Source organism: Heterodontus francisci, chromosome 26 (genome assembly GCF_036365525.1).
Source record: "Heterodontus francisci isolate sHetFra1 chromosome 26, sHetFra1.hap1, whole genome shotgun sequence".
Taxonomy (NCBI): domain Eukaryota; kingdom Metazoa; phylum Chordata; class Chondrichthyes; order Heterodontiformes; family Heterodontidae; genus Heterodontus; species Heterodontus francisci.
In genome coordinates this window covers 51,045,102-51,058,279 of record NC_090396.1, presented here as the reverse complement: position 1 = coordinate 51,058,279, position 13,178 = coordinate 51,045,102, and the positions used below count along the sequence as shown (strand labels likewise).

At 39.7% G+C, this 13,178-nt stretch overlaps 1 protein-coding gene across 6 annotated transcripts in view; it reads right to left on the bottom strand.

The window, feature by feature from the left end:
• bahcc1b (BAH domain and coiled-coil containing 1b) overlaps nt 1-13,178 on the bottom strand; it is a 476,710-nt gene that overhangs the window by 185,974 nt on the left and 277,558 nt on the right. For all 6 annotated transcript variants that reach the window (XM_068058204.1, XM_068058206.1, XM_068058205.1 and 3 more), the window contains one exon: nt 6,273-6,443. In XM_068058204.1, the coding sequence (XP_067914305.1) occupies nt 6,273-6,443 (171 nt within the window). The remainder of the gene's footprint in view (nt 1-6,272; nt 6,444-13,178) is intronic.

Sequence of the window (13,178 nt, the reverse complement as noted above, 5' to 3'; positions counted from 1 at the left end):
CAGTGCTGCAGCAGGGATCTCAGGGCAGGTTGTGCTTGGCTCTTCGGGAACCAGCCCTGCATGAAATTCCCCAGAATGGCAAGATCACTCCTTTAAATGATCCTCATGCAGATCTCCAAAAACAAAATAATGAAGGGCTGTTTCTAAAGGAACCTTATGATGGAATATTTCATTTCTAAACTATGAGAAAACCTCTATTAGAAATGTATTAATTTATTAACTACTGTGTTATTTTAATATATTCTGTGAAGCTTGTTAAAGCAGCAATATTTTACAAATCACCATGTCACACCAAGGCAATTAGTAGTGACCTTTTGCAACATGAGAATGCATTGTGAAATCCTTCAGAGATCATGCACTCGAGCAGCACTATACATTTATGTACTGTAAACCACTCCAAGAATCCACTCACTGTGTGGATTGGGTGGGGTCTCTTTATTGCACTGCTAATCTAAAATTCAATCTGAAATGTCTTGTTAATGAACCTTTTCATCTCCACATTTACTTTCCAGGAACACAGTAATGATTTATAAAATAGTTTTTCAAGTACAGGAGAGAGCCAAGGGAATGCACTTCTCCAAATGAATGTGAGGTTCTCCAGCAAACTTTATAAACGTAGAGATTTATAGTTTCACTTGTAAATCAGCCTGAGTGTGCAGAGATCACTACTTGGCTGAGTATAAATTTCTGACGCTAACCTTAAAGGGGGAACTTGAGCCTATTGAGAAGGACAGCAGATTTCATTAGTTTACTCACATGAATCCTTTGCCAATGTCTGATCCTGTGTGACAATGCTGCCTCGCTATTCCCAGTAATACTCCAGAATGCTGACTTGACTGCATGCAGTCTGTAATTTTGTCATGCAACTTTTCCCAGAATCCTTGGCTCATAACATAAAGTAAATGGACACATTTCTCCTGAAAATTGCAAATACATCTAGAAGGTTCAATGTCAGAAAAGAATTTTCCACAGTGAGAAGCAGCAATTGTTTCCCACCCAGGTACAACATTACCACCCTGATATTTCCACAACATAGCAGCATCTGGTTAGGAACTCTTGGCAGAGAGTAGAGTTTGTTAGTAAACTATTAAAAGGCACTAACCCGCAGATAAGATCAAGTTCCCCTTTAAATTGACAAGGAGACTGTTGGACAAATGGGGTCCTGTAGATTCAGGATACAACCTCTATCATTAACAAGGAGACATGCTTCTTTAATTCTGTTAAATGGGTAATGTTTCGGAAAGTCAGTTGGTTTCACAGGAAGTCAGACGTTCTCATCAGTTTGACCAGAAAAGTCACATGATACACTTGTGGCACTGGCAAAGCATGGGGGTTTTGACATACGGTTATCAGAATCCCCAGCAAAAACCACTGGGAATAACATATACATACACATGCATGCATACACAGACACACACACATACAACAATAAGCACTGTATTTAGCAAGAGATCATTTTGGTTGTACCATACATTTCCAAAATTTAAGGCAACTAGATTTATCAATCTTAGGAGGGATAAAAAATACCTTTAAGTCAAAACTTCATCATGGGGAAATTGTGAGACATATTTGTGAGAGACCTTTAGCTCAATAAGAACAATGAGATTGATTGGCCTTTTGTGTTTTAAGAATATTGACTTCTTTTTCATTGTTTGATATTGATCAATTATAGATTGTGAGTTATCTTTTCAAAAATTTAAGGATTATTACCTGGAAACAACAAATGTTTAATGTGTTCGTATCAAATTCCTCTCTCCACTATCTTACTGCAGGCGTGAACAATATATTTTAAATGAATTAACGCTTCCATTAAAATAGAAGAGGAACTTGATACAAGTGTGTTGAGTGTTCAGATGATAACATCGCACATAATCATTACCAGGCTTTTTTGAGTGGGAAGAGAAGTTGCAATCCTTCATATTAAACAGGATTTTGCATCAGCGCAAAATTGCCCTGTATCGTGAGAAATGTGCTATTGACTCACCTGAAATTAAATTTCAATGTTGTCACTGATCTGTCATCCCAGAGGGATCCCTACTGCCTACAAAAATGAGAATCTGGTTCTATAACAGTTGCTCTCCCTAAAGTATGTACAGTGTATTCGCTCAGTCTCATCACTGTCTGTAAATCCTTAATCACAAAAATCCTTAACAAGTGCCCTTTCCACTCTGTTCAATGTCAATTTGTACTTTTTTTATCATTTACTATCCAAGAAATGTAGCGTTTGGTTTGTAAAACTGATGCAGGTAGTCATTGTTTCTGTACTCTGATGTGCAATTCTAATATATCGTGGGCTTGCCTGCAGTATTTATTAAATAAGTTTCAAATTATATTAGTCATACTTAAGACACAATAACAAAAATGTTACGATAAACTAATGATAATAAAGGGTATCTTCTGGTGCTTTGAACTGCCGATATGTTTAAATCTTACCATTTGAGGCATTCAAAAATATCCTGTCCTTTTACCAATTTAGAAATTAAAGGGATTTCAAATGTTCTGAAGATAGCTGTTTTGGTAACACTGGATAGGTATGGTTCAAGCATTCTGGTGAATGAAACAGTGGCCGACCTTACCACCACCCATGTGACCCCGCACCCCACTCCACACACTCCAACAAATAACGGCAGAGGGTTGGGGTGGTTAAAGTATCAGGATCAGGCAACCCAACCCCCAACCCAATCCTATTCTCACCCCTTTAAATTTTAAACAGCAGAAGCCAGGCAATGGATGTGACCCTTCCCCCCCACCACAAAAGGTAGGAGGGGCCCTAATTAACATACCAAATGCATGGCCTGCTGACACCAATGGTGCAGCAACTTAAATATAATGATAAGTGAGGGGGGAGGCCCGACCTCTGGAATTCCTGGCAGCCAATCTGGTTTGAGACTTGCTGATTCCCCAGTGGTTCCTTTAGCACTCTTCGTGGGTCAGGGGGAGCAGTGCTCCCCCTAGGCCCCTCAAGGAAGCCTTCAGCCACCCCGATCTCGAATCTCACCCCTGCTCCTGATCACCAGCCTCTGCTATCTGATCTGAAATCTCCCCTCCTCCCGATTGCCAGTCTCCCCCTCCACCAACCCCCACCCCTCGATCACAGGCCCAGATCTGAAGCACCCTTTCCTGTGCCAGGGACAGTCTCCGGCCTCCCGCCGCCAATGTTCCCTCCCACTCACCGGCCCCGCTGTCCATTTCGCTGACTGCTGAGCAGGAGGCAGCCCTGCAGTATGATAATAAGGCCCAGGTGTTACACCCCAGGATCCTCCCCAGGGGCTCCCTAATAATATCGCCAACGTGTAGCATCAATTCCATCAAGAATTAGGCTAAAGTTCAATTTAAAAATAGTATTAAGTGATATCAGACTCAATACACACTTTTTTCTCACATCTGGTTGTTTCTCCATTTATCCCCATGGGGCAGCTGACTAACACAGAACTTACAGGAAACCTCTGATAGGATATCAGTTAATACATTAAATCTATCTTTAAGATGATATCTCTCTAAAAAGTGTGTGAAAGGGAAACTAGCTGCATGGTTAGAGAAATGACAAGGGGACAGAAATCAAAGAATAGGAGAAAATGGAGGTTTTCAGATTGATGGAATGTGGGTGTTGTGTGCCTGGGATCTGTACTGGATGTCTCCTTGTTTTCCATTCATATGAATGATTTTAGAATTAGGCACAAGAGGAACTATATTGAAGTTTCTTGACAATACCAAATGGCAAACCATAAGGAAGAATACAGGAGATTGCAGGAGGGCATAGACAAGATAGTGGAATGGGCAGAGAGGTAGTGGATGCAGTTCAATGCAGGGAAATGTGAAGCAGTAACTGTACCCTAAATGTAATATTCTTTAATAGCATGGAGGAGCAAAGAGATCTAAGGAAGCAGAAATACGTTTCTTTAAAGGCAAGAGTGCAAACAGAAAAGATCATTAAAAAGACATATAGAATTCTGGCTTTTATACATAGAAACATTGAACATAAAACCAAAGATGTGATGTTAAATTTGTATAAGACATTGGTCAAGTTGGAGTATTGTAATCAAATTTGGGCATGTGATTATCAGAAGCATATTAGAACCACAGAAAGGGGACAGCAAAGATTCACTAGAGTGATACCAGGAAATAACAGGTTAGTTATAGAAAAACTTGAAAAACTAAGACTAGTTTCACAGGAACAGTGAAGATTATTAAAAGCAGATCAAACAGGGGTTTTCAAAATTATGAAAGGTTTTGTGAGGATAAGTGGTGAATGATTGGTTTCATTGGTTGACAAACCACTAATAGAGCTTAGACTCAGAATTGGAGGATAAGCACCAATATGGACTGGTTGGGAAGAATTCCATGTTAGAATTTCTATATAATTCTGTAATTATTATTAGAAAAAGAGGGGAACGTTAAAAGAAATATTTTCACACTAAACATTCTTAGAAATGAAACGATTTGCTACAAGTGCCTCCTGAGGAAGAGATGACGTCACAATTTTAACAAGCACTTGAGCAAATATTCAAAATTGAAAAGGCAACAGAGAAAGGGCAGTGAAATGCAAATAAGAGATCACTGCAGTTGAAGAATCAGTATCAGCATAGACCCGACGAGCCAAAAGTTCTTGTTCTGCTTTGGAAATTCTATATTTCTACAATCAAATACCTTTTACTGAGATCTCAGGTATTGAAGATTAGTTGCATATTGTTTACATTGAAAACTAGGTAAATATCATGAGTGAATTGTGTACTATAAAATGAATGGTTATTCGTGGATTTACATATGCTAAATGTTACTGTAAATCTGCCTTAGTCAGGTGCACTGATACAATGTCAACACAAGCTATTTAAATGTATGACGCAGCAAAGGAATTCATTCCATTTATACAGTTAAACACAGGACTATATGCCAGACAGGAGTATCCAGAGCGAATGGTGTGTTTTCAAATGCTCAGCAACTATATGAATGTTGATAAATGATGCATGTATTTCACCCAAATATGCTCGTGTCAATATAGATTTGAATTTTGACCAAAATAGGGATACAGAAAGGGTTTTGATGATATGAAAACTCATTACGAGCTGTACGTACATTTTCTGAATAAACTGTCTAATGAGGTGCATTTTAGGAAAATAAATTTCCACTCCTTAAGCGTTTATGTGTCAGTTGTGGTTCAATTGATAGGACTCTTGCCTCAGTGTTAGAAGGTTGTGGGTTCAAATCCCATGTCAGAGACTTAAGCACAAAAATCTAGGTTGGTACTCCAGTACAGTACTGAAGGAGTGCTGCATTGTCAAAAGTGCTGTCTTGCAGATGAGATGTTAAACTAAGGCCCCATCTGCTCTTTTAGGGGGATATAAAAGATCCCATAGCACTATTCTGAAGCAGAGCAGGTGAGTTATCGTTGATGTCTTGATCAATATTTATCCCTCAATCAACATCACAAAAGCAGATTACCTGGTCATTATCACACTGCTGTTTGTGGGAGCTTGATGTGTTCAAATTAGCAGCTACATTTCCTACATTACCACAGTGACTACACTTCAAAAGTACTTCATTGGCTGCAGAGTGCTTTGAGATGTCCTGAGGTTGTGAAAAGTACAATATAAATGCAAGTCTTTTTTTTCTCTATAGGTTCATCCAATTATTATATTTTTTTAAAGTTATATATATGATATATATTAGCACAGACAGGATTAAAACAGAGAATATCATACAAGTGCATTCATTTTTCATAATTAATAGCATCAAATGCAGTTTGGAGAATAGTTTTTTTTTAATCAATATGATACCTGAACTAATGACAGAAAGAAGTGCTGCTTTTTACTTTATCACCATTGTTATGACTTGTAAAAATAATTATTATTTGAAAAACAGTTTTTGGTTTGTTTATGAGTCAACAAGATTTTGCTGGTATTCACACCACACTAGCTGCTTATGCAATCCTTGTCTCCTTGGACACTGCTATCTGTGACATTGCTGTACCAAGCATCAATGCGGAAGGCTCTATATAGACAGACCCACAGTTCAAAGGACTTCACACGATAGTCATGCTAAGAATAAATCTTCCAATTTCTCTCTGTTTCCAGTCTCTTTTATGAATGTGTGTGGGGAATCCCACTGAGAGTAATATTATTAGGCCCAAGGCCTCCAGATGTCTTACCACCCAGACTTCCACTCAATGTTGCACACAGGGTTGCTCCAGCTGAAAGTGGGAAGCTTTCTTTAAATTTAAAGTATGCGCAAGATTTGTTGAACCTCTTGGGATGCTTCCCGACTGTGTTTCTTACCTTCGTGGGAGTGGGAAAACCAGATCTGCGATGTCGCTGAGTGTGGACTTCGGAAGGCGGGTTCCGAGGGGGAAGACGTAGGCCCTGCAGGATGAGCAGGTGCTGACCCCAAGCTGCTGGCTAGGAAACTTCCCATGAATGTGGCTGATGAGTTTCCCATCAGTGCGTTGCCTGGTACATCCAAAGAGAAGAAAAACACCAACATGGTTAGTTCTGTAGTTCTACTGTACACCTTTTTTTTACAAACTTTCTACTGTGAGCAATCTTTATCTTTGTTTATATTGCTACCATCTGAATGGGTCTGTCACAAACAAACATCCCAAGGCAAGCGTGAGGTATTAAACACAAGTAAACTGAGGTGAGATGAGTTGCTGCCACCTATAACTATGAACCACTGCATTAAGTTAAATAACCACTATTCTTTTTAGGCTCTGTAAACCCCAAATCTAACTTCTGCTTTACTATTTGATCTGTGTCTGTATTTGTATTTAAAATTGCACAGTTCTGGGATGAAAGCCAATTCTCAAGGGTCCTACTTGAAATGAGTTTGGGCACTTTCAACCCAGATCTTAGTGCGGCCCACAGCACCAAACCGCCCACAACTTGGCACAAATTTGCGTTCTCTTTCAGAGAGACCATAAAGATGGTTGGGATTGGAAGGTCTATTTTCCTGTGGTTGGGGTTAAGGCAACATGGGACAGAGAGAAAGGAGCTTTGTTTTGCATCTGTCTGGGCTAAATCTGAACTAGGAGAGTTTGATGCTGACCCCGAAAGACAAAAATGAAAATTTATTTAACTCCCTCACACATCCACCCCCCACTTTGATGAGCACAATGCATACACATTGATATATCCAGTAGAAATGATGCATCAGTCATTAACGTTAGATAGAGGGAAAACCACAGAACCACTACCATGTAAATTAGACAGCAAAATTAGATTAAAACTAGGGGGCCAAAAATCATTGGCCTTTCTGACTCACACCTAGGAAGGCCACAAACTAGACCAGGTTTGCTGTACTGAGTAATGACATTGCCCAGGAGTTTCCTTTGGCCCATGAGTGGGGCAGAGCCTCCCACCACTCTAAATAAAGCCACTGAAGTGGGGTGGGGCCAGGGCTTGGAATGGGGGACCTCCCAAGCCTGAGAGTTCTCACAGCCACGACCTAGAAAATGGCTGTTAAGGGATTGAGTGTCTGTATGCCCAGAAGGAATTAGCATACAGGCCTCAGGCTTACAGTTTTAGGGTGTTGTTGGGTGGTAGTCAGCCTTCCCCACCCCACACCACAGGAGGTTCCTACAAAGTTTTTTGAAATATTGACAGCAGTCGCTTTGGCAAGTCTGGTGGGCCTGGGTGCATCTCAGGTGTCCACTGACTCTACTTAAATTGGATGACCTCCCCCAATGTCACTTACTGTGATGTGATCAGTGGCAAAGATCATCTGGACATAGCTATTGGGATGAAAGCAGAAAATACTGGTAATATTCAGCAGGTCGGGCAGCAGATGAGGAGAGACATGAAACGTTAATTCTGTTTCTCTCGTCGTGGATGCTGCCTGACCTACTGAATGTTTCCAACAATTCCTGTTTTTTTCCCCAGATTTCCAGCACCTACAGTATTTTGCTTTTGTGTAACTATTGGTATTGCTGCCTTGCTCCTTTTTTGAACACGACACACATTTAAAAAGATCTGTTGCAAACCAGATGATTAAGTGCACTGTGAATCTGAATGTGAGAAAGAACTCAAACCCACATTTACGTCATTGCAAATCAAAAAAAAACCTGCAAATTGTGAAAATCTAAAAACAAAAAATGCTGGAAATAGCCAAGAGGCTAATCAGCATCTGTATGTTTACGCAATTTTTATTCTGGATCAATTGGTGCAAACTGAATTGTATCTATTGAGCAATCATGGCCAATATTATTCCTGGACCTGAAAAATCTGCATCCAGGATTATCCAGCCCGAGTCTCAGTTGGTAATACTCTTACCTCATCAACAGAATTGTTTAGGTTTAAGGCTGACTCCACACAGCTAATGAATTAGTTTTGAAGTTTCATTCACGGTTGTTATGGAGACAAGCATAGAAACTAATTTGCAAGGTCTCACAAACAGCAGAGACAGATAACCAACTATTCTGCTTTGTTAGTTATGGGATAAATGTTAGTTGGGACATGCTATCTTTTACCTCAGTTTAACAACTTATCTGAAAGGCAGCACTTCTGACAATGCAGCTTCGCCTCAGTACCACAATGAAGTATCAGTTGAGATTATGTGCTCAAGGGGGGCTTGAACTCATAACCTTATAACTCAGATGCAAGATTACTACCAGTGTGTCACCAGTTTTCTTAGTTACCTGTTGGAAATCTCTCTCTCAATTAGCAACACCAAAAACAGATTAACTGGCCATTCATCTCACTGCTGTTTGTGGGACCTTGCTGTGCACAAATTGGCTGTAATGTTTGTTTATTTCTGCACTTCAAAGCTATTCCATTGGTTGTAAAGGCATTTAGGAAGTTGTCAAGGTGTGGTAATGCACTATATAAATGCAAGTCCTTTCTCTATCCCTTTTGGAGGAGGACATAATATGACAAACAGCTTACAACGAAGAGAAAAGCAGGGTGAAACAGGAAAGAAAAATAAATCTGCTTTAAAAATAAAAGGTCATGTCACCAGACACCATAGCAGACATGACATGGTTAATGAATAAAATGAAGTGTAGCTGGTATCATATGGCCTACTTTTGCTGGCATCGTTTCAGCAAGGATACACAGGGGAAGAACGTGTTTTGCTTGATTCAAGCGTCCATTCTTCATGTGGCCTCAGGCTAAACTGGTACTCTAAAATACATCAGCCAGTTTTTACAACCATGCAATATTTTAAGAATGTTCGTGGGAAGCATGCCTTCGGGCCCCCAGCAGAACCTCTTTGTATGTAGCATTTGTCAGACAGTATCTGCTCTATCCAATGATGCTGAGTAGGCGTTAACACATGCAGGACACACCAAATGCTTATATTGAATAATTTAAGCAATTATCGTTTCACTGCAAGACTGTGAGTGATTGTTAATGAGGGAGAGGGTCAACGGGTACAGGGCATGAAGGAATCCAGCTTTGCCAGTTCGTACACCATTACAGTTTTCCACAGAATGCAGATGCTGGAGACACAGGCACATTGAGCCAGTTGTACAGATGCTTACTGTTTGCTGGTACAGTAGTAACATACATCTGCAGCTAACCCTCCTTCCCATCTTTGCTCCTCTAGCCCTGGTGACTGAAGTAAGGTCCCACTCGTCAACTACCATCATGGCAGGATTTGGAAAGTGGCACTGTGCATGACCAGAAGGGAATTTTAAAGGACCAGGCACACTGGACCCAAGCATGGTCTGAACAGAGCCAAACCCAAAGTGTCGAGGAATAAAACTGAAATGGCTATTCATCCCACTTCGTATTTGCAGTTCAGTTTGACACACACCTCTAATACAGCGTAAAGTGAGACCCTGCAGTTCTGACATGTCCTCACACTTGTCAACAGTTGTACCGTTATCTCTTTGAGACTGATAACAAATCCTGAATCTAGCATCATGGTTATCATTAGCAAGGTCACTGAAATCCTGTCTTTTATTTTTAAATGCTGTCTTTTCCTTTGCTAAACATGGTGATGTCTGTATGATACCATGGCTATCACCTATAAGATCATTCTTATGTGTGAGCTTGGACAACAAGGTTTGACTGGCTAGTCAACTGTGGAAGCATCACAGCTTATTCAATCCTGTTCTTGCCCAACTGTCACCCAGGTACACCCTACAGCAGAGCTCACTGTATAGTTTACCAGGTGCAAGCAGTCATGGCTAATATTTTTGTTAGAGGCACTGAGGTCAATTTTGACCCCACCATCATCCTTAGCTGAAAGTAGCTTTCAGATCTTGAACCGAACCTGCAACCTTTCTGAACTCCATAGTCGAGTACTATACCAGGCAGTGGATATACCCAGTGGAGTCACTGGAAATGCCTACACTGTGGAATTGTCTATTTACTCCGCTGTTACCTGGGAGCAGCACTTGTATTCAATGCAGCTGGAAAGAGCTAGAGAACAGTTCAAAGCAAAAACGACTGTAAAATTCAGTAAGCAACTTGATTTATTTTTCAAAGAAAAATCTCTTCTGATCTCTCCTAATTATTTTCCTGTTGGGAGTCTTCCTCCTCGCATAGTTTCCTCCATGATTGCTCAAATTTCCTATGTTTGTTGCCATTGTACTGAATGCCTCGTGTGAGCATTCTGTTTGCTCTGTCTATCCCCCAACTCTCAACCTGTCTCTTTATTTTGTGCCACTGGCATTACTTGGCACTACTCTTTTTCCCAGCCTGTTTTTGTCCATCCTAAGTTCACAACCTTTATTGCCTCTCACTTGTTTCAAAGTCCCTTGGAGCTGAAGGTTACAATGCTTATAACTGTCACTAGCCATCCATGTCCATGGATGCATTAATCCATTTAATTGCCTCAGCAATCCTACTATCTGGATCTACCTCATCTCGCCATCATCTTGGTCTGCCTCTCGGCCTCTGCTCAAATGAATTGCAGCTTGCCTTGCAGACTGATTAGCAGGGTCCATATCAGATGGCTAGATGTTTTGATGTCAGAAGCTCAAGCCAATGATTAAATTAGTTATATTAGCTACCATGGCCTTGTGTCTAACCAGTTAAAATTTCACAATGGGCCTTCAGTGAGAAAGTACAAAAAAAATCCAGCAAAAAGGTGTCCCAGTGGGCTCTTTAAAATAGCAATCGCTACCTAGTCGCTCGAGCTGGTGAAATTAGATGCAGGTGGTTCGACAAAAAGAGGCAGCCTCTGAAGTAGTACCCTTTTTCTCTGAAAAACAGTAACGCAGTGGTCCTTTACGAACACTCTGCAATATACCCCCCATCATTGGTAGAACATTATTTATGGCTAAAATGGAGTCTGTATAAAACGTCTTCCCTGTGACACCCCGCCAATACACTTTATGTAATGTTCCCAAGACAGCATTTTAGAACCTGTCTCTGATAACTACAAAGTTCAGACACGTATTACCTTAATCCATATGAATGTGACATTTATAGATACTGGAAATTTTGCTCCCCTTAGGTTGTATGTTTTGGTGTCAAATGCAATTATATTCTATATACTGAAAGCTCATTCTTGATCGTTCTGAACTTTCGCTGAAGCAAAAAACATGAATGCAGAAGGAAACTATGCAGATGTTTATCAATATATTTTATCTGCTTTATATTGTCTGTGTCTATGAAAGTCCATTTATTGTTTCCATATTGCTATAAATATATATAAAATATAACTAATTTCAACGTACATGTTCAATTGCTACTGAATCAAAAGACTTTTAGTGTATTCAGTCATCATTATACAGTATAGATGGTGAGTTGAAAATGCACCTTATGAAAAGTAATTTGATACTCAAAAAATGTCAATTATGTGATAATTAATTATTAACTAATTTGATATTTTTCTTGAAGTATTTATAAAGGAAGACTTGCTAACATTATCAAAGGCCCACATTCAGTTCCAAGCTGTTGTTTCCATTCATTACAACATGCAGTCACACTAATACATTTAGCTTTGAGGTTGCACAAATTCATTCATCACCAATTTGCTTTTATGACTCCCTGATTTTGAATTATGCCTGATTTTTTTTTTACTGCTCCTTAAATATATTCTCTATCACTGCTGGAAGACCATAATTTAATCTGGGGGGAAAAAGTTGCATTTTCAGTTTGTGTTCAAATTAGCAGTGGGATAGAGTCATTTACGGTAAAAAAATATTTGCAACTAAGATCTAAAGCATTCGCAGCTCTCAGCAGATGCTGTACTAAAAACCATTCACAACCTTTAGACAGTGCCGAGTGGTGCTGAGGTGCACTGTGCAATGCAGCTGAATAGTAATGACTGTGTTGTAATGAAAGAGTGTTTTATGTTGAACAGTAAAATGGTAAACATCATTGCATTTTATAGTACATGGCAGCGAGTGACTATCCTACAGTGTACTAGCAAAGGTCAATGGTTTCTGCTATTTTGCTATTTAACATAAAATGCATTTTTGTCATATTGAATATACACCAATTCTGGTTGTGGTTATTCTGATTAGACAAGCTCTAAATTAATGTAGTTAAAATCAAGCTCAGATATTAAAACCATCCACATATAGCAGTGATCTCCTAACGTATAGGGAACATCATTAGGAACATGCATTCTTGCTATTTATGTCACTTCTCTTTATCTTATCTTTACTTATGTTTTTCTCAAGCCAGTTCCTCTTCACACACAAGACACACAACATCCCCAACTGCTGGCTATCAAAAGGAAAGCAGGAAGCCTGAGAAACTCTGAGCTTCCCGTAATCAATGCCATCAGCTAACATCAATCAAAATCAGAGCTGATATCTTCTTGCTTTAATTCTGGCTGCTTCCAATTTTATGCAAACAAATATCAATAATTGTAATTTTATAATTGGAAACCTAATGCCGTTAGAGATACGGAAAGTATGAAAATTATAAGTTTCGGTTCCTGGAAAAGATCGACCCTGTGAATTGCGTATTTGTGACTACAAGGCCAATCACCAAATGCTGGAAAATAACCTTCCCAATATCTCAGGAAATACACACATTATAATATGAGAAAATACCATCCCCTACTCACCTGCGACTGGACAAGTATTGTGCTCTCTTCCCCCACCTTAAATCAATCAGTCAACAAGTCCTACAAGTAGGCCAGGAAAATAGACACAATCCTATTGTTACACCAGGAGGTATCAGACACATCCACAACTGAACACTGATATCAGACACACCCAGATCTGGACCACCAGCTGTTAGTTACACCCACAACTGGAACACTGTGCATCAGACACACCCACT